We start from the raw sequence: 19,851 nt of genomic DNA, 5'->3' as shown, positions 1-19,851 counted from the left end.
GCTCTGATCAAGTTCAGATAGCTGAAGTTAACCATTATTCTCAGTTTTGGAGAGCTAGTTGCCTTGGGCTTCTAGTGAGCAAGAAAAACACAATTCATTAGATAATTCATAAGTAAGATACAAGGGAAACTGAATAGACAATTGCTTAATCCTCTGCTAGAGAGAGAACATTTTCTGAGGCTCAGACAAAGCCTCCTAACTGGTCGCCAGTTATCCTACTCTGTGTTTAGCCTTAATTCTTATTTCAGCAGATGTTTCTTGGAGGGAATGAATGAGTTCCACCAAACGTTTAGAAATGCCTGCCAGCTGCAGACTTTGCTGCTGAGTTTCCCGTGCATTTCTCCCTCCCTGGAGCCAGGCCTCTGGCTCTGGCTCTGGCTCTCCTGTGCAGCAGTGACCATGGAGTGGGTCAATGAGACGCTGGTGAGAGAGTTTGTCTTCCTCGGCTTCTCCTCTCTAGCCGGGCTGCAGCGGCTGCTCTTTGTTGTCTTCCTGCTCGTCTACCTGTTCACTCTGGGCACCAACGCCGTCATCATTTCCACCATTGTGCTGGACAGAGCCCTGCACACCCCCATGTACTTCTTCCTTGCTGTACTCTCCTGCTCTGAGACTTGCTACACCTTCGTCATTGTACCCAAGATGCTGGTGGACCTGCTGGCCCAGAAGAAGACCATCTCCTTCCTGGGCTGTGCCATCCAGATGTTTTCCTTCTTCTTCCTTATCTGCTCTCACTCCTTCCTGCTGGCAGCCATGGGTTATGATCGCTACGTGGCCATCTGTAACCCTCTGCGCTACATGGTGCTCATGGGGCATGGGGTGTGTGTGGGACTAGTGGCTGCTGCCTGTTTCTGTGGCTTCACTGTCTCGTTGGTCACCACCTCGCTGGTATTTCGCCTGCCCTTCCACTCCTCCAACCAGCTCCATCACTTCTTCTGTGACATCTCTCCTGTCCTCAAGCTGGCATCTCATCGTTCTCGCCTCAGTCAGTTGGTCATATTCATGCTCGGTGTGTTTGTCTTGGTTATTCCACTGTTACTTATCATGGTCTCCTATGTCCGCATCATCTCTGCCGTTCTAAAAATTCCTTCTACCGTTGGAAGATACAAAGCCTTCTCTACCTGTGCCTCCCATCTCATTGTGGTAACTGTTCATTATGGTTGTGCCTCTTTCATTTACTTAAGGCCCAAATCTAATTACTCTTCAAGTCAAGACACTCTAATATCAGTGTCCTACACCATCCTCACTCCTCTGTTCAATCCGATGATTTACAGTCTAAGAAATAAGGAATTCAAATCAGCCCTTCGAAGAGCAATCATCCAGACTTCACATCCTGTTAATTAAAGAGCCAATTTTTAACTATTCAGTTAACTGTATGCCTGTTATGTGCCAGGGAGCATGTGTGCTTTCACACATTTTCTTATTTAAATGTAGAATACACCGTAAAGATATTTTACATATGAGGAGAATGAAGCTCAAAGAAGTTAAGACATTCTGACTTTCTACCCTCAGTGATACTCTAAAAATGCTATGCAGATGTGTAAAAAGATTAGTCATTTCTTGAATAAATTTCATCATATTTCACTGCTCTAAAATTTATCATTCAAGATCAAATATGTCTTTGATGAGAGCAAAGATGCGTCCAAGCTGTGTAGGTCAAAAGAACAGAAGAAAATCTGACTACCCAGTCCCACATCTCCTGCTATCGCTTCCCGCTCTCCTGAAGACAACAGGCAACCTTGGTCCCCTCCGTTTTATAAGAAACACAGTGCCCATGTTTGGTCCCTGATTTCCTAACCACACCTCAATCTACATGTTGAATGCTTTGCCTTTACCTGAGTTATTTTGTTCTTCTGTTCTTTGAGAATGGAACTTTATTATGGAATCTTCTTCCTATATGTATGTAGCATCTTATTTTAGCCCTCAGATTCAGTCCCTGAATATCATACCATTTATTGTCTTCAAAGCAGCTACTATCACGGAATAATTGCTAAAGTATCTCAAGTAATCTAAGCAAAGGGGTCGAGTTACTGTTAACAGGGTAAAGAACAAGAGTTCCCTAATGGCCAGAAAACTCATGGAAAAGTCTTTCAGTGACTCTGCTTGCCATAGACAATGAAGCCAGGAACTCTCTGTTAGCAAGAATGTATCATCTAGTTCCTGCCGACCGCTCTGGCCTTGTTATTGCTAACATTACTGTCATCCATTTCTCATCTGCACCTAGTTGTGCACTCTGAAGCTAATCTAGTATAGGCCGGTCCTCAAAGTGACATGATTCTGTATTCTGCCCTGTTTTCTCATGTGCTGCTTCCTCTCTTTGTAATAACTCCTCTTTGTTTAATTTTCTTATTTCAGCTCATATTTCAAGATAACTTCAGCCACACTCTCACTTTCTCTCTAAAGCCTTCCCTCTGTTCATGGCATAACCTGCCAGTGGTATTAACCTCTGCCTCCTTTGTGTTCTCACAACATCCAGGATTTATTTTTATTATATCTTTCATTATTTCAACAGATGTTTATTCATTGCTTAATATGTACAAGATACTATTTTAGCTCCTGGAAATTGATGAAGCAAAAAATGTTCATGGTCTCCGCCCTCATAAATTTATCGTCCAGTTTGACAGAGTCTCAGTAAAGAGACAAACTCAGGAAAAAATAATTTACTGCAAGTTAAATTCTATTCTCTGAAGTGAACTATATGCAGGAGCTCAGCAAGAGAATACAAAAAGAAGTCTAATTTAGATTGGATGGTGTGGAGATGGCTTCCCAGGGGAACCGAGGTGTAACCTGTAACTTGAAGAGTAAATGGGAGTCACTAGGTAAAGGGGATTATTTGCAGAGATCCTTTTAGACAGAAAAAGCAACATGTACAACAGTCCTGAAGCAAGAAAGAGCTGAAAAAGATACAGACAAGCAAAGAAGGCCAGGCTAATAGTTTTTTTTTTTGTCTCCCTACAGTGATTTTGAATTTCCCAATGGCATAGGCTTTATATTAAATACATCTTGTCGACCCTACTCTCTGTATAGTGCCTGGAATGAAAGGAATGCTTGTGTTATGAATAGCTTTGTCTGTTTTTCCATTTTCTGCTGCCAAGCTCCCTCAGTCGCCTTCGTGTCCTGACCTGTCTTGGTGAAAGTCAATTCTGTCCACTCAGGTGACCATGCACCTGACAGTGACCTTTTTTCCCCTTTCCTACGCCACACATTGAACCAGTCAAATATTGAATGGGTTTGTCTCTTTGAATCTCCCCCTTCTGACCCTACCACGAGAGAGAAAGGGCAAGCAGTATTGAAAACAGTGTCGTGGATATTTCTTACCTTTTCACAAACACTGATTCCCTTCAGATTCCATAGTTTTGATTCCTGAGAAGAATCAGTCAGGTCAAAGACACCAGATAATGGGAATCAGGGGTCCTGAAGAGGTAAAGAAAGTTAATTTTTCAACAAAGCTGTCAGGTTGTGTATTGTATGTTCATACCTCTTCCTACAAGACAGAGTAAGAAATGTTTTAATTGCCACCTAACACGCACGTGCACATGCACACACACAAACGGAAACGAGGTTCACTTTAAATACGTTTTATTCATAATTTGTGTATTTTTATCAATGTTTTCTCTGTTTCTCCATCTACTCCATCTGGATTTTAAAACTACTGGTGTTGACAACTAACTTGATTCTATAACCTTCATGATGAGATAAGCATAAAGTTTCAAAATCACTGTTTTAAAGTGGTTGCTTTGAGTGGAGAGGAAAGAGCCCAGCAAGAAAAATAATATTAAAGGAAATAATACCAATAATAGAGCACCTCCTATGTGGCAGGTGCTGTTGTAGGTCCTTCACACATGCTAATATGTTAATCCTCACAGCAGCCTGTTTTCCAGATGGGGAAACCATAACATGGTTTATGGTTAAGTAAGTTGTCCAAGGCCACATAATCACTAAATGGGAGAACTGGGACCCAAATTCAAGTTGCCTGCCTCCAGATTCCATGCTCTCATCTACGGCATGATACTGTCTTTCTTAAACCTAGTACAGAACCTAATAAAAGTTTGTATTGTGACTTCTGAGTGTTCCTTATTATAAATACATCTTTATACATAAATCTGTTATAGGAGAGATTTTTTTAAAAAAATGAAATTAGAAGTACAAATTGGATGAATATATTTAACAGTTTTGATACATTTTGCTGAATTACCTTTTTTTCCCCCAATATTATACATATATTTAATGAAATTATTTCCAGGATATCCTAGGGTATCATACAATAGTCCATGTCTACCATCATAGTTCTGCACAGTCAGAATTTATGGAGAATATTGCAATACCCACAAAAGCAATGAACTTGCAGCATTGCAAGGGCCATGAAAAAAAGCACAATTATAATCCACATGCACTATTCCATCACTTGGAATGATGTTCAACAATGGCTGAGATACTATTAGGTTTTAGACTAACTCTCAGCTAACTCCCCAAAACTGAGCCAAACACATATTTTGCTGAATTTTTTTGGATAAACTTACAACCAATTTATAATCCTATTTCCAAGCATTTTTGTTGCTGGTCATATAGTCCATATTACCACAGCTAATTTGATGATCTCAGGTTAATTTTAATTTGCAGTATATTTTAAATTAGCTGAAATAAATTTTTATTTAGTCGATGTACATCATTCCTATGTTATAAAGTTATACTACAAAGTTATAGTAATCAAAACAGTATGATACTGGCATAAAAGCAGACACCTAGATCAATGGGACAGAATAGCAATCCCAGAAATAAACCCACACACCTATAGTCAATTAATCTATGACAGAAGAGACAAGAATATACAATGGAGTAAAGACAGTCATTTAAATTAGTGGTGCTGGGAAAAGTGGACAGCTACATGTAACAGAATGAAATTAGAACATGCTATCACATCATATACAAAAATAAACTCAAAATCCATTAAAGACCTAAATGTAAGACCAGAAACCATAAAAGTCCTAGAAGAAAACATAGGCAGAACATTCTTTGAAAGAAATTGCAGCATTATTTTTTGGGTCTGTCTTCGAAGACAAAGAAAACAAAAGCCAAAATAAACAAAAAGGACGTAATTAAACTTAAAAGCTTTTGAACAGCAAAGGAGATCATGATATCATGAAAATATAACCTACTGAATGGGAGAAAATACATGCAAATGATATGGCTGATAAGGGGTTCATATCTAAAACATAAAAAGCTCAAACAACTCAACACTAAAAAAAAAAAATGATTAACAAATGGGCAGAAGGCCTGAACAGACATTTTTCCAAAGACATACAGATGATCAACAGGCACATTAAAACATATTCAACATCACTAATCATCAGAGAAATCCAAATCAAACTACAGTGAGCTATCACCTCATGCTTGTTCAAATGGCTATCATCAAAAAGTCTACAAATAAGAAATGTTGCAGCATGTGGAGAAAAGGAAACCCTAGTATACTGTTGATAGGAATATAAATTGGTACAGCCACTTGGAAAACAGTATGGAATTTCTTCAAAAAACTAGAAATAGAGCTACCATATGATCCAACAGTTCCATTCCAGAGCATATATCTGAAGAAAACGAAAATGCTGATTCAAAAAGATACACACATCCCAAGTGTATCAACAGATGATTGGATAAAGAAGATGTGATATATATGTATGTGTGTATATATCTATGTATACATGTACATATATATAATGGAATATTACTCAGCCATAAAAAGAATGAAATTTTGCCATTTGCAACAACACGAATGGATTTGGAGGGTAGTGTGCTTAGTGTAATAAGTCACACCGAGATAAATACTTTATGTTATCCTTACATGTGGAATCTAAAAAAATAAAACAAACAAATGAATATAACAAAACAAAAATGGACTCATAGATACAGAGAGCAAACGTGGTAACAAGTGGGGAGAGGGAAAAGACGGTGGGCACCATGAGGACAGAAGATTAACAAGTACAACCTATCATGTATAAAATAAATAAGCTACAATTATATATTGTACAATACAGGGAATACAGCCAATATTTTATAATAACTGTAAATAAAGTATAATTCATGATAATATTGAATCACTATGTTGTAACCTGAAACTAATATAATATTGTAAATCAAATATACCTTAATTAAAAAAAAATATGGTGTCTAGGGTACAAAAGTTGATGTTCCAAGTGTTGGGAAGTAGAAGCTGACAGACTTTAGAGACCAGGGTTTATAAACCAGTATAACATTACTTTCGCTATAATCTCTTGGTACAAGTAGTCATCTAGCCTACCCTGATTCAGGGGAAAGTTATTGCCTGTGGATGAATTTTCTCACTGAAATACTTCCTGGAGAGCTAGCCATGGTCCCGATCTGTGACATAACTAAATGAGAGAGAAGCCACTGAGTCCTGGTCATCAAATTCTTACTTAATACCTTAGAATTTTCTCCTCCTGTTCCATCCCTACAGCATCTCTAATGTAACTTATACAAGAGCAGGTCACATGAGCCCCTAAGAGAGACATCCATGAGTGTCTAGTATTTCTCCTTTTCCAGCCCAAAGTGTCTGGACTCACTGGCAGAAGGAATAAATATGCAAAGCGAAATTAGGAGGTAGTTGTAATAAGGGAGCAGTCTCAGCTAAAACCTGAAACAGGACACTATTACATCTTACTCCACAACCCACATTTTCTTTTTCTTTATTGAGCAAATATCAGCCATGCTCACGTTACATTCCAGGAGCAAATGAGTTTCCCATGTGTCTGAAAGATTTATGCTGCCTCTGGCGTTCTAATACTTCACCCTCTTCTAGCTTTCAGAAATGAGAATGTGAAATGGATCGTTTCTTCCCAACTGAAAATAAAATTTTAGTCATTAGGTAAGGGATACTCAAAGGAAGTTGTTCCATTATGTCTGTTTTAACAAATAGGACCAAGAAAACCTCTACAGCTCTAATAAATCCCCAGAGAATTTCTAAGAGGAAACCAACTAACGTCCACAGTGCATTAGAAAGGGCCTTCTCTTTGACCAACGAATTCTCATGGTGTATTACTACAGTCCTACTTACTAATTGGCGAAATTATGGACACGCATTGGGCGCCATGTGGTAATTAACTCCCTGTGGAGACAGGAATCTCAGTAACAACCAATGCATTGAGGCCATCGCTAATGTAAGAAGGAAAGACCACTGTCATGCTCACTGAGGAACTGCCCCAAGGATAAAGGCACAGGTGATATTTTTGTGTGGAGCAATGTAGATAGTTTTCTTACACTGGCCCACAGTTTGTGGAAGAAAAACCCTGGGGCATTATGACAGGGAAGATAATTTTGGCAATTTTCACCTAGAAACCTTCATCGATGTCTGAGAATGAAGATACCTGCATGTCACTGGACTCTTAAATAATTTGACAGAATATGAAATTTTAATTTTTATTTAGGAACTTTTATTTCCTTATTGAGAAGAGCAGTGACAATCCAGTCATTTATTTGAATGTCAAATTTAAAAATTGTTGCCAGTGATCTCTTTTCCCCTACTCATTAGGAGTGGAAAATATGTGATCAAATGATAGAAAGGACAGTTGGATGGTGGAAAAAAGTGTAAGGATAAAGATAGAACCAACATCATGAAGAAGGTATGGCTGCGGGATAAGTTTTGATTTTTTTCATTGGAGGATATACAGTATTAGAAAGAAAGAACAAAAACTACAGGAAATACATGTTCAAGCATTTTTACTTAGGAGGCACATGGTGGTGCAAAGGGGGCCAAATTGCTATAAAGTGAACTAACTGAAATGATTATTAATTAATAATGGGCTATTTAATTTATTTATTCAGGGAGCACTTATATCCCATATATTCTATTGACTTAAGTATTGAGCTGTGTTTTGAGGTTACACAGAGAGTAAGTTGTGGTCTTTATCTCTGAGGATGTCGAGTCTATTGAAAAGACAGCCAGGAGAAAATAATTTGGATATAATATGTTGAGTATTTTCATAAAGACACATGAAACAAGCTTTAAATAAGTCAAGCTTTAAATATATTAGAAACAAAAAATTCTCCCTAGACACATTACAGAAAGTTCAAAAACTAGTGACTTTTAAAATTGTGAAGAATGAGTGGGCCAGAGATGAAAGTTAACATGTATTTGAGGCTGAGATCTCTCTCTCTCTCAGCGTGAAGCCTTGAAATACAAAGGCATATATAGAAAACTGTGTGTATTTTAGTGCAAGTCCTGTGTGATTAAAATTTAGAGCATAAGGTTGTAAATGTAGATGGGGGTAGAATTAGTTGCCCTTTTAACCAACTTAAGAAATTGTCTTTAACACTACAGGTGATAAAGTTACTGAGCAAAATAATGAAAAATCAGTTTACTCTTTCCACTTGTTAAGAAGACAATTTAATTACCCTATATTTCCTTTTCCTTTTTCTTTCTTTTCATTCCTCCAAAGCTTTCTTTGAATATGTAATAACCACCTCTCCAAATTCAGGACACTATCTCCTATTTGCCAAATATTTTATGCGGCACCTAGACTCTGTTAAATAGAGTCAGTGTTTTCCATTGTAAATTTATTTTCAAACTTTAGCTCCCACATAGGTTCCAAGGATGAGTTTGTAAAAGTAAGTGACATATTGTAGGGGTTGGCAGGAGAGAATCATGGAATAGCCATTGAGTAATGCGACCTTTTTTTCCTTTCAGAAACTCCACCTTTCTTTGGATAACTAGTCACTGTCCTGAGAATGATCCTAATAAGAGAAAATACTCAAAAAAAGGAGACCAGAAAGTTGGAATGGTAGACATGATATCTAAGGAAGAATACTAGAGGAGTTTTTGTTCCGGTCAAAAACACAGTGTGTATTTCTTATTTATAAAGTTTAGAGATAAGGCAATTCAGAGACACAAAAGAGGAGCCAAAGCTTTTGATTCTAGTCCCATTTAAAAAATTCACTAACCCTTTGCTAAGCAAAAGATTAAACAATGATAAAAATTCTGTTATTTGCAAAGGACTTTAACACCAACAATCACGTGCTATTAAAATTAAAAGGTTTAGTTAGGGAGATAATGGTGAAAACCACCCGATAATCAGAAAAGAAAATGAGAGAGCAGCACTTTTCTTCTCTCAGTTTGATTGAGGTATGATTGACACACAGCCCTCATAAAATTAAGGGAACTTTGTTCTTCAAGGACAAGCACTATGAAGACAAATCAATGGTTCTGACCTAGATGAAGAAAGTATTAAAAATAGGAGGGAAGTAGATCTTCAGACATCGGTGGTATCACTGATGGAATACATGTGTCAGTAATGTGGATAAAATGATGACCACTTAAAATAATAATTAATGTAGATAAAGTTTTTTTTGAGGATTAGATTACTAAAATTTAAGCAGAGACTATAAAAGGCTACATGAAGGAGGCCTGAAGAATTGACTTTCTTTGAATAAATATCTGTACATTTGACATGAACACTTGTCACCAAATGCACTACTAAAATCAATGACAGAAAATTAGCACTGTGGGTGCATACTGATTTAGGATAATTTTTGCTTGGTTTCCAATCCTTTTTTCTCTCTCCCATGCCTGTGGCTTCTCTCTCAAACCAGACTTGTGCTAGTTACTTTATAAAGGGTAAGTCACCCTGATTTCTCACTTTCAAAGTTCTCTGGACCCGGTCACATTGACTTGACTGTGTGGGATCAACGCTCCATGGCCAATTCCTCCTGCGTTACCGAGTTCCTCCTGCTGGGTTTCTCCAGCCTTGGGGAATTGCAGCGTGTCCTCTTTGTGGTCTTTCTCTGCCTCTATTTGATCATCCTGAGTGGAAACCTCACTATTATCTCAGTCATCTGCTTGGATCACGGCCTCCACACACCCATGTACTTCTTTCTAGGTGTCCTTTCCACCTCTGAGACCTTCTACACAATTGTTATCCTGCCCAAGATGCTTATCAATCTGCTCTCTGTACTCAGGACACTCTCCTTCATGAGTTGTGTCTTCCAGATGTACTTCTTCCTTGGCTTTGCTGTCACCAATTGCCTGCTTCTGGGAGTGATGGGCTATGATCGCTATGCTGCCATCTGTCAGCCTTTGCACTACGCCATTCTCATGAGCTGGAGGGTATGTGGGCAACTGGCAGTGACTTGTATTCTTGGTGGTTTCCTAATATCTCTGTTGGGAACAATTCTGGTCTTTAGCCTCCCTTTCTGTGGCTCCAACAAGGTCAACAATTACTTTTGTGATATTTCAGCAGTCATCCGTCTCGCCTGTGCTGACACCTACATCAATGAACTGATCATCTTCATTGGTGGGGTCTTGGTGCTTGTTGTGCCTTTGATCTTCATCTGCATCTCTTATGGATTTATTGTCTCCACTGTCCTGAAGATCTCATCAGCTGAAGGCAAGCGGAAAGCATTCTCCACCTGTGCCTCTCATCTCATCGTGGTCATTGTTCACTACGGCTGTGCGTCCTCTGTCTACCTGCGACCCTCAGCCCAGTATACAACAGGCACAGACAGGCTGGTGACAGTGACTTACACCATCATCACCCCACTGTTGAACCCCATGGTATACAGCCTCAGGAACAGAGATGTACAGCTGGCCATTCGGAAAATGATTAGGAAGACTGGTTTTTCTGTTAAGTCTTTATAATTAAAACATTTTTCAAGAGTTCACACACATTTGGGTGAAATGTGTCTCTAACTGTCATAAAAGCTTCTAGTCTATTCTGTATAACTGTGTGGCCTTGGATGAGTTGTTTGTGGGGCTGTAATGATCTCTTATGTAAAGCAGACATAGTAATGTATGTGTACATGTATATATATGTATGTGTGTGTGTATATATATATACATATATATATATATCTCAAGTTTTTTGCAAAGATTAAGGGCAATAGCAAACATCTGTTATTAAAAAACTCTCCTGCTTCTCCTCTTCCTCCAGACATAGTTCTCAAAAGGGTCTCAACAACCATTATCTCTTGCTCTATGTTTGGCTTGTTAACCCCAAATCTCTGATGGTCCTCTTTGTTTAAGGTTATGTCCAGCCTTCGCATTTTAAAATTACTACACATATCTCTATTATTGGCTCCCATTTCTCAGTTTTCAGATTAAGTCTTTTTAGATTATTTTCCTTCTTATTAGTTAAATAATTAAGGCATTTAAGTTACTACATTTCTGTATAAGCATAGCATTGGACATCTCAATTATTTTGTTCGGTTGTTTTTTTCCTTCCTGATAGGTTTGCAATTGTCATTTATTACTCAATTTTTTTTTTAGAAATGGAGTATTTATTTCTTATAAATATTTTCTTGCTGCTATTTAAATAACTTGTTATTTATAGTTTTGTGTGCTGTGTTAATGAGAAAAATGTGACATATAAGTTCTATTTTTAGAATTTATTGGATTTTTATTATTTATTTCTCCCAAATTATTCTTGATGAAGTATTTTCATTAAATTAATTTTCAATATGCGTAGTATTATTTGTTTTGAGGATATGTGAACTGTCATGGTTTAATGGTGTTGAATCCAAATACTTAACTGCATATACAAATGAGCTTTTTATTAAATTCCTAGCAAAACTGACTTATTAATTTTGTTATGAAGTCTGTTTTTTTTTTTTTTAATTCTAAATAAACCTTTTGGGATTCAGCATATATATTCTACCCTTAAACCCACCAAAATGATAACAGGAGTATAAAAAGCATAAAAGGACCCATCAAGAAGGCTCACAGTAAAGGACAGCACACAGGGGGTGTTAAAAAATTATACAAGCAACCAATTCACAGCACAAAACTGTGTTTGAACTTTCTCCTCACAACTGAGTCTCTCAGGTGATGCTGAAAAGAGTAAGATTGGCTTAAGGTTTTAATAAGGGACACAGCTTCTCGATCAGCGCTTCTTAAAACATCTGCAGTGAAGGGCCAATTAATTTTCTTTTTCCATCTTATCACAAGACAATATTTCAGCAAAATAAAATAAAAATGAATTATTAGAAAAATGAAGTGAAAAACCTGGCTGGCCAATTCTCTGTTCCAAAATATGTTTTCTAATCAGCTGTTTCAGTAATATGAAACTCTATAACAGTTGCTTAATATGTGTATTCAATTCCTTTTTGCCTGTTTTTTCCAATTTTATTGAGATATAATTGAGAAGCCTACCTACGCACAACACTACCATCACCCGGGGCAGCAAGTCCTTTATTTGAAGGAGAACTTGTGTGGAGCATTTTGGTTTCCACTACACAGGCACAAGTTTTTTTCCTATAGAGATGTTCTGTTTCTTTTTATTTTTTTCTATAGTAAATTTCTATGGGATCTGAGCATGCTCTTTTTCTGGGTTCATGTTTATGTGAGACTGATTTTCTTGTACTCTTAGAAGGGGCGGGGGGTCTAGTATAATATTCCCAGTTTTGTGGCTGTAGGGCACCCTCTTGTGTTGTCATCAGAAAGTATTCGACTCTTAATTGGAGCCTGTAAATTTTTCCTGGTTTGGCTGATGTTCTCAGACTGGCCAATTGATTTTTAAGCTGTTACTATTGGAAGTTATTTTTTGTTGTTCGCCTGATAGCAGGACTACCAGAAAAGGTTGTTCTTTTTCTCGGCTTTCTCTTTCACAATTTTTAATATTATAATTTGGGTTCCTTAAGTATATTTTGTTGAATCAATTTTTTTTAAATGTGGCCTTGGGTGTCATAATTTCTCTTTTGAATTTACTTTTTCCTTATTAAATTAGGAATAATTTACATAAATAAAATTCAAGTATTTTAAGTGTAAGTTACTTGTGAATTTTTTACAAAGATTCATTCATTTAACCTCCACATGATTAAAAAAAATACAATTATTTCTGTCACCTCAAAACTTATCTTTCTATTTTCTGATTGACTCCCTACCTCAGGACAACACAGCATTGATTTCCTTTTTCCAGCTTTTTTGAGATATATTGACAAACAGCATTGTGGTAGGTTAAGGTGTACAACTTGATAGCTAATACATGTAAATATTGCAAAATGATTACCACAATAAGGCTAGTTAACACCACCATTAGATCACATAATTATCTTTCTTGTAGTGAGAACATTTAAGATTTACTCTCTTACCAACTTTGAAGTATATAGTAGAGTATTGTTAATATTGTCACCATGCTGTATATTAGATCCCCAGAACCTATTTGTCTTATAAATGAAAGTTTGTATCTTGTGATCAATATCTCTCCATTTCTCCCAACCCCAGCCTCTGGCAACCGCTATTCTACTCTGTATGTCTATGAGTTTTAGATTCTACCTGTCAGTGAAATTCTATAGTTATTGTGTTTCTCTGTCTGACATATTTCACTTAGTATAATACCCTCAGGATTTATTCATGCTGTTACAAAAGGCAAGATATCCTTTTTTACAGATGAATAAAAAATAATTTTTAAAATATATTTTATAGTGAACTTCTACAAATATATATATTTACTTCTCTTTTTTTTTTTATCTTTAGTGCTTCTTTTATCTATAATGCTTCTTGTGTTTTGTGTAAGAAACATTTTCGTAACCAAGATTAAGGGACTATTCCCTTATATATATTCACTTCCAGAGCCTTATAGCCTTAACTTTTATGTGTGCTGTGAGTTTCATTTGTTTCTGTTTCATCTCTTAACCAAATACAAGGCAGCATAATTTAAATGCAATGAGACACCCATTTAAAGTATACAGTTTGACGTGTTTTGACAAATACGAATACCTGTGTAACCACTACCACGGTCAAGATATAACACATCTGTCACCTCCAAACTTTCCCTCATGTCCCCCCACTGTAGCACTATCAGTCCTAGGAAACCACTGACTGCTTTCTGTCACTGAAACTTTGTTTGACAGTATTAGAATTTCTTGCCAATAGAATCACGTACCATGTGTTTTTTGTGCTTTTTGGTTTCTTTCACTGGGTGTATTTTTTGAAATTTATCTGTGTTGTGTGTGTAGTTCGCTCTTTTTGTTTCATTGTATAAATGCACTACACTCTGTTTATCCAGGCACATGAAGATGCACATTTAGTTATTTCTCAATTTACAGGTCTTAGGAGCAGAGCTGCACAAATGTTTGTGTACATGTACCTACGTAACTGTATGGAGGTTTTTTTTTTATTATATTAAGCAAATATCTATGTGTGGAATTGCTGATTTATATAGTAAATATATGTTAACTTAAAAGAGATCTCCAAACAATTGGGCAAAGTAGTTTTGCCATCTCACACTTTCAATAGCAATGTACGAAGGTTATCAGTTGCTTGGCATACTCAAACTTGCCAGTCTTAATTCCATCCATCAGGTAGATGTATAATGATATCCAATTGCAGTTGGAATTTGAATTTCCTTGGTGACTAAATATGCCGAATATGTTTTTGTGTGTCTATTGGCCATCTCTATATTTTCTTTAGTTAAGTGCCTTCTCAAAATTTTTGTCCGTTTCCTGATTGAAATATCTTTCTAATTTTTAATTGGATCATTTTTATTTTTATTGAATTGTCTAAGAATTACTTATATTTTCTAGGTATAATTTTTTGTCACATATATATTATGCAAATACTTTTCCCATGCTGTGATTTTTTACTTTTTTTCAGTGTCTTTTGAAGAGCAGTAGTTTATTTTTAGTTTTGCTAAAGTGCAATGTACTGATTTTGACTTTTATAGTTCACACGTTTTGTCTCATATTTAAGAAAGATTTGCAAAACCTAAGCTCACTAAGACTTTATCTAATGCTATTTTTAAGAAGTTTTATAATGTCAGCTCTTGTAGGCAGGATATAATCCATTTCCAGTTATTTGTCATGTGGTGTGAGAACAGTGCAGTTCTTTCCCCTGCCCAAATGCACTGTTGTTGAAAATACTGTCTTTTCACCATTGAATTGGCTTGACAACCTCATAGAAAACTGAATCTATCGATGTGGATATAATTTTGGACATCATATTTTATCTCTTTGTCTACATTTATGCTAATAACAACTATCTATTTAAATACAGCTTTATAAATAAGTCTTGGAATCAGTGTAATTCCCTCTGGATTCTTCTCTCTTGGTTCCTGGGGGAAGCCATTTATGAGGGGGTGATATACCTCAAAACTTGGAGGGAAGCCACCCTCTGGGGTACTGAAGGAAGCCATCCATGGGAAGGTGCCTCAGCATGGAATTCTCTGGGAAAATGCCTCTGGAGATGGTACTGCTGAAATTGCCTGAGAGGGAGTGCCATTACCATTGAGTGTCCCACGTGCTGCTAGCCTCCAAGCAGAGGCAAGCACTCCAGAACCAGGGAGACAATTCTCTTCTAACTCTGGTGGCCCTCTATCACCTTCCACTGACAAAGCTTCATATCGTGTCAGCTGGCAAAGGAGAAATATTCCAGTATCACAACCAGAGCAATTAAAAGAAGGTTTAGAACTGAAATACAGTTACATTCTTAGTTTTCACAGTTTGCTTAGAATTAATATTGTGTGACTACACATGAAATGTAGAAGCTTTGAAATTACATAAATCCATTTACTCCTAACATATCCTTTATTCTAAACTGATTACATCTCTATACATAGACAGATGACTAGATAAAGAAGTTGTGGTATATTTATACAATGGAATACTACTCAGCCATAAAAATAATAAAATAATGCCATTTGCAGCAACATAGATGGACCTGGAGATTGTCATTCTAAGCAAAGTAATCCAGAAAGAGAAAGAAAAATACCATATAATATCACTCATATGTGGAATCCTAAAAAAAAAAAGGATAAATGCATTTATTTACAAAACAGAAACAGAATCACAGACATAGAAAACAAACTTATAGTTACTAGGTTTGGAAGGGGGTAGGAAGGGGTAAATTGAAAATTGGAGATTTGCAGATACTAACTACTATACATAAAATAGATAAAAAGACAAAATTCTTCTGTAAAGCACAGGGAACTATATTCAGTATCATGTGGTAACCTACAATGAAAAAGAATATGGAAACTAATATATCTATGTATATGTATGATTGAACTATTATGCTGTACACCAGAAATTGGCACAACATTGTAAACTGACTATACTTCAATTAAAAAAAATTAAAAAATGAAAATACGCCATAGGACAATGTAATAATTTTTGCTTTATTCATACATATTCCAAAGAAATTAAGAAAAATAACATTTTGTGTTTACTCAAATATTTATGCTTTTAATACTCATAATTTCTTCTTCATCATAGGTTTTTAATATCTGTATTGATTAATAGTGTCTCAAATGTAAAGATAAGGTTTTGGAGCAAGGATAGATTATCATTATTTACAGCAATAACTGAATAGGTTTCTATTGACCAAATTCTTCTGTGGTTATAGGATAGGATCCAGATATCACCCTACATGTATGAGGGCTGTTCTATATAATAGAAACCCTGAAATTAGAAATCTGGAGCTTACGTAGAAATGGAATAGTTGTTAACTTCCCCCATTGAAATATAAACACATAAGTTTGGGAAGATAAATCTCTCACTAACTATTTAGCTATAGTTCAGGTTTCAGAACTTGTCCTTTAAACTAGATCTCAGGTTTCTCTACTCAGAAGGCCTAAGGGGAAAAATTAAAATATTTATTTTATGACACCTATTTGCATTTGTGTCTGGTATAATTTTCCTTTTTCTTGAAAAATTTCTTCTAGTATTTCAGGTAGTACAGATCTGTTAATGACAATTTCTGTCTCTTTTTTTTAATTATGTAAATCTGTGTATTTTGCCCTCAAACTTGAAGAATATTTTCAGTGGGAATATAATCCTGAATTGGTATTTTTATTAATTTTTTTTCCTCTTATCATTTTTAGGATTGTGTTCTCTGGCCCCCATGTTTTCTGGTGAGAGGCCAGCATTTATTTCAGGGCTTGTATTTCACTCTTGTATGATCAAGAGAAACCATCGCGTGTACTTTCTTTCTAGTGTTGAATACGTTCTGTATCTGCCTGCTTTTATCCTATCTCCAGTGCCTTCAAGTTGTTGCTCTTTGTGTTTTTTCCAGAGTTAGTAGTTGTTATCTTCAAGAGGGTTGGCATACTAAGTACTTACTCATTAAGATGAGAAACAAAATTCTACTTGCCTTTACTTTTATGAAAGTTATAACCCCATAATATTAATAAAATATTTTTATGCAATTTAAACATTTTTTCTAATGCCTACTGAATCACTGATTAGATGGAAATTAATGCAGGGAATATAAAATTATATAAGTACCTTAAGAAGAAAATTTAATTCAAGAAATTATGTACCTACAAATTATTGGAAAGTTTGAAACAGTCAAGAGTCTGTCACTGGAATTATTGATCTTAAGAGCACTTGATCACAGCTAAAATCCAGAGGCCAAGGAAATGTTGCTGCTGCTGCTGGTGTAACATTTTTACAGTTTTCTCACAATACCCACAACAGTTTGGAACATAAAATGAGTCTAATTCCTATAATATACTCTCAACATTCAGATTCTTCTTATTTTGGTTCTCTGTGCAAGCAAGATAAAAGAAAGATGACCTCAATTTTGCCTCCTTTTTCACTATCATAAGGCAAACTAGGAAAGGAATTAAACTGAAATAAAGGAGAAAGAAAGGTAAGAAAAGAGATGAATTGGGCCTCTGGTGATGTCATAGCCTATGATTCACTAAATTTGCCTGCAACGCATCATTTGATGTTCTGATGTTTGTTCAGATATGGGAGTGATGAAGTGGATTCCATTTCCTTTGTATCTACTTAGTCTAATTTAACTTGGATTTTTTTTTTTCTTTTTGTGTTACAATAGACATAATTTATCCTGGAACCATTTCAAGCATATTAGTCAAGGAACAAGCCCTAGTTCTTCCATCCTTTGTCATATGTTGGGCAAAAAGCCCTGTTAAATCTCACACATTTCATCAACTTCTATCTGGAAAGAATCTTGATTAAATTTAACTGTGTGAGACTGAGAATTTGAATTGCATGGCTAAAAGCGGAAGTTTAAGACTTTCATCTTGATTTTTTTTCCTGCTATTTGGATAAAGCTAACTTATTGAATAAGATATCTAGCACAAAATGTGAAAGAAAGAGAAAAAATATGCATTTATTCAACAAGTGTTCATTGAATATTTATGTATCAGGCAATATTCTAGAGATGGGGGTAAAACATTAAGGAAAACAGGAATATTTTCCTATGGAGTTGGAAAATAGAGATATGTAAATTAAAAATATAATCATAAATGCACATCAAACTGTGATACATGTTAAAGAGAAATACATGTTGAAGAGAAAAAGTAAATTATGGATGTGGACCAGGTTGACCTCTGAGTCAAGACTCAGGAAACGATGCAGTGCAAGTCTCTGAACTGAGCCCTGTCTGATCAGAGTTCTCTTGAGCTTCCCAGTTATTTAAGCGAACAGAGTCCTTTTTCTCGTGCTGGATTGTATTGTGCTTCATTCACATGAAAATCTAAACTACTGACAACATGCAACAGTCTTCTTTTTATAATTTTTAAGATTTATTCCTTACTATTTCCATTTCTATTAATCATTTATGTGCAAAGTGTGTTTCGTGTATTGGTTTGGGTTCTCCAGAGAAACATAACCAAGAGAATATATACACATATACTGTATTCACAGGAGTTGGCACACACAATGATGGAGGCTGTCCTCAGTCCATAACTGGGTCAAGCAGTGATTCTAGAAATGTGACTAACTGCAGTATTTTTCAGATTTATTTCTGCTCTGATACCTCAGAGGTCTTTGGACAGATTTCTTCGAAAGGCTGTGCAGCACCAAGGCTGAGGGCTTGACTAGCTCCCTGTGGAGAAACGCTTATTCAGGGCGATGCACTGAGCAGACCAGATGGCCGGGAAACCCAGGAATTCAGCAGCTCTTGGGAGGGACTGTTGTGCACATTTGAAAATTTCTCAAAGCAGCAGTGGCTGCTGTCAGATCTCTGTTGGTAGCCTCTAAAAATGGTATAACTGGAAATAAAAAGACTCTGAGTCAATAATAATCTCATTTAGGAGTTTCTGCTGCTCTGAGGACCACTGCTGGGGACTGCCAACAAGAACATCTCTGCTGGGAGCCAGTGATGAGTCTGCGACAGAGTCGAGTGGGGAAGATCTTGATCTTAGTGCCTGCAGTGCTCCCTGAACCTCCTCTTCTGAGTGAGTCATGACTTCCGAGGGAGGGTAGAGACGGTGAATTTTTCTTCATTATCTCATAGAAGAGGAAGAATAACAATTTCTAGGAAATTTAAAAGTGTAGAAATTGTGTTGGCTGACTCCAGCAATAGAGAACTTGACTTTAACTTTATTTCAAATACAGGATATGAAAACCGTAGTACACAAATGTATAACAGGCATTTAATTTTGTTTTCTTCAGCCTATTCCCCTATCATCTACCTTGGGTCAGTCTATCAGAGAAATGCAGAAAAGATTTAGGGTAATTAGGGGACTAGCCCTCCAGGAATCTACACTACGGTATTTTAATCCTATTCCCTACCCTTGAGGCAGACACTTGATTGGAGCAAGCTGGGGAAAAGTGGAGTTATCACCTCTGTGACCTGCACCCAAACACTCCACAACTTTCCTTCAGTCCTCGAATCTGCTCTTTGCTGCTGTTCTGCAAAGTCTCAGTTTTGCCAGCTAAGATAGCACTCTTTTCTTCATCCCTCACACTGTACTCCTATGCCCTTCTCATTGGTGCAGAAACTGAACTTGTGGGGCTCAGATGAACCCAGACTACAAGGAAGAACTTAGTTTCTTCTTTTGCCATGATAAAGCAAGGCTTTATTTGCCCTGGTGAAGCCCAAGGAAGAAAAGGGCTTCTTCCTCGCTTAACGACCTCAGAAAATACAGCCCTGTGTTACTTCCTGTA

General features: G+C 36.5%; 2 protein-coding genes across 2 annotated transcripts; both read left to right on the top strand.

Annotated features, from left to right (window-relative positions):
• The first annotated feature begins 399 nt into the window (after positions 1–399).
• On the top strand, positions 400–1,341 carry LOC102522362 (olfactory receptor 10K1). Its single transcript, XM_032464739.1, has one exon. The coding sequence runs from the start codon at positions 400–402 to the stop codon at positions 1,339–1,341; it is 942 nt and encodes a 313-aa protein (XP_032320630.1).
• An 8,207-nt stretch (positions 1,342–9,548) lies between these two features.
• Positions 9,549–10,639, top strand: LOC102506790 (olfactory receptor 10R2). The gene has a single exon (XM_032464763.1). The coding sequence runs from the start codon at positions 9,698–9,700 to the stop codon at positions 10,637–10,639; it is 942 nt and encodes a 313-aa protein (XP_032320654.1). The 5' UTR covers positions 9,549–9,697.
• Positions 10,640–19,851: the final 9,212 nt, after the last annotated feature.

Source organism: Camelus ferus, chromosome 21, assembly GCF_009834535.1.
Source record: "Camelus ferus isolate YT-003-E chromosome 21, BCGSAC_Cfer_1.0, whole genome shotgun sequence".
Taxonomy (NCBI): Eukaryota; Metazoa; Chordata; class Mammalia; order Artiodactyla; family Camelidae; genus Camelus; species Camelus ferus.
Note: the sequence above shows the minus strand (reverse complement) of the source record. Positions and strands in the feature narration are given on the sequence as shown.

Coding starts and splice junctions, on each gene's coding strand:
- LOC102522362 (XM_032464739.1), top strand. CDS start 400: ATGGAGTGGGTCAATGAGACGCTGGTGAGAGAGTTTGTCTTCCTCGGC.
- LOC102506790 (XM_032464763.1), top strand. CDS start 9,698: ATGGCCAATTCCTCCTGCGTTACCGAGTTCCTCCTGCTGGGTTTCTCC.